This window comes from Rattus norvegicus, chromosome 4 (genome assembly GCF_021556685.1).
Source record: "Rattus norvegicus strain SHRSP/BbbUtx chromosome 4, alternate assembly SHRSP_T2T, whole genome shotgun sequence".
NCBI classification, from domain to species: Eukaryota; Metazoa; Chordata; class Mammalia; order Rodentia; family Muridae; genus Rattus; species Rattus norvegicus.
Window position 1 is genome coordinate 168,303,935 of NC_141537.1, and position 2,509 is coordinate 168,306,443.

The following is a 2,509-nucleotide window of genomic DNA, read 5'->3' on the forward strand; positions in this document are numbered from 1 at the left end:
TTATTTTCATTCCACAAAACCTATGTCTCATATCTATTCTACTCTTGAACTCTTTCTCGGCCCCTATCCAATGTTCCCTTTCAATTGTCCTGGCTCTGTGATTATTTCACATTATGTCATGAAACTTGCAAGTAAATGGATGGGATTGGAAATGTTATACTGAGTATGGTAAAGTAGACCCAGAGAGACAAATGCCTCATGTTTTCTTTTATTTGTAAATCTTAGCTCTGAAACTTTAGAACATATAACCTGACCATAGAAATCTACATTTACATGGTATACTGATATCCTTCTCTATCTAGGAATGTAACAAAAGTTACACAGTGCTCTTTCCAGACTGTTATTGACTGTTTAATTCACAACTATTCATGGCAAAATATTTATAATATATGACTTATTATATATGAGAATTTCTTTCCTCCTGATTTTCCTTTAGGATAAACAAAAAGGTTCCTTGGGTGGACTGGGGACCCTATACGTCTATATTTTTGAACCTGTACCTGAGCCACAACATCAGGGAGAGAGAGGCCCACCTCAATCTACAGTTTCCCCAAATCAGGACAAACGTGTGAGCAGGAAGAACAGCATTTCCCAGAGCCCAGACAAACAGAAAGATCAGGTATCTCTCTGGTGACCCAGAACTCCAAACTTTTACAAAAAATGACAGGAAAAAAGTACTGTATAACACTACAGACACAATGATGGTTTGCAAGGCTCTGATGTGTACTATGGTGCTGACGTCTCTGCATCCTTCTGCGTTGTGCTTCATGTTTTTCAGATGTCTCCACAGGGAGAAGATGAGCAGAAAGAACGTTGCCATGGACGTAACAAAGGGTATGAATGCAAACATAGGGTTAGTAAAAGAAAGAAATTTGCAAATTTGTTCGTGGTTATACAATCTGGAAACTTGAGACACATTTCTTTGAACACCATCAAAACAAACATCAAAATATACATTTACAATAGCAGTATTTATGAACAAGAAAAATAGAGACACTAACAAGGTCACAAAAACCACATTTTTAACTCTAAACTTTAGATAAAGAAAAATAATGCTAGAAAAGCTGGCTATCTTGAGAAAATAAATGATGCTCAGGCTTGCTGTCAACCAAAGATTACAATGATTGATCACAGTCCAGGAGATAAAATACATTCTTAATATCTTACCAGTTTCATGTAATGCTGGGAAAAGAACAGATACCCACCAATCTATGAATACCAACAAAATTAGAGTGATTCTGGTAATTGCCAGAGCAGTGAGGATTTGATCCACTAAAGAGATTTTTCTTCTTCGGACCCAGTCTATGCATGTCATCAGAATAATGAATCCATTTCCTAAGGTTCCCACTATGAACTCCATACTGAAAATTATTGCAAATGTGCTCTGTAGAACGGCCACCATTGTCTGTAAAACAATACCCAAGTTTCTGAGGTTACTGCTGAAGATTTGTTAACATATTCCTTTAAATACAATGCTTCTTCAAAATACGTAATGTGCTTTCACTAAAAACTTGTAGAAGTGATATCTCACAAACAACCATCAAGATTTCTTAATGACTCATATAAAAATTTTAAACTGATAGACCAACATACAAAAATTAAATACTTACCTGCTTTATAAATGTATAAATAGCAAAAAAAATCTGTACTAATGTATAGAAATTCTTAGATATAAGGGCTCACTAGACTCTTCAAAATGGTGCTGCACAAAGGTGTAGGTTATATGTTATTCAAATATAAACATATAAATTATATGTAATATGCTGACTGAAACCAAGAATACTAAAGATGGTAATACTGAGACTATTACATATTGATCACTGTACTTTATATAAAGGGATGTATATCCATTCAAACACATAAATACATATTAATTAGTGCCAAATTGTCCTTTCTCTAGTAAAAAATAGTCAGCTTGCTATTTTACTCAGCACTATACATCTCACTCACATTTACTGTTTTGATACTAAATATTGTTTAAATAATACCCTCAGATACACATTAAAGTATTAAATGTAAATACTCAGTGACATTGAACTGCATGCTCTATACATGTAAGAATGGGTAGAAGTTTCTTTGTCCTCTTTTAAAGTAGCCAATGAGGTAAATCAGTACATCTATAAAAAAATCTGTTTCAGCTTATGCATCTTTCCTAGTAAGACAAATACAAGTATTAGCATGAAAGACCTGCATATTTTATCTATCACCTCTTACCCCTAACACATATTTTGCAGTTATCACTATAAGATCCAAGCTAGGCAATATAGTTTGCTAACCAGGCAACATGGGTAATAAGCAGGATCACAGGATTTTTCCTTTTCAATAGGGAAAAAGTGAACAAAGAGAAAAGAAATAAACTCAGCAGGATGCAGGAGGAAAAAATGTGAATATTAAAGTTAGCTGAAAAAGACATAGGGTATCACTAGTGGTATGGAGTGGGGGGCTGTCTATATCACAAGTCTCCTTCAATAATACTGAGCGAAATGAATGAATCAAATACATTTTTAAA

The 2,509-nt window shown here is 34.2% G+C and overlaps 1 protein-coding gene across 1 annotated transcript; it reads right to left on the reverse strand.

The window, feature by feature from the left end:
• Window positions 1-472: 472 nt before the first annotated feature.
• Tas2r113 (taste receptor, type 2, member 113) lies at window positions 473-1,402 on the reverse strand. Its single transcript, NM_001166689.1, has one exon. It carries the CDS (start codon window positions 1,400-1,402, stop codon window positions 473-475), a length of 930 nt encoding a protein of 309 aa, NP_001160161.1.
• Window positions 1,403-2,509: the final 1,107 nt, after the last annotated feature.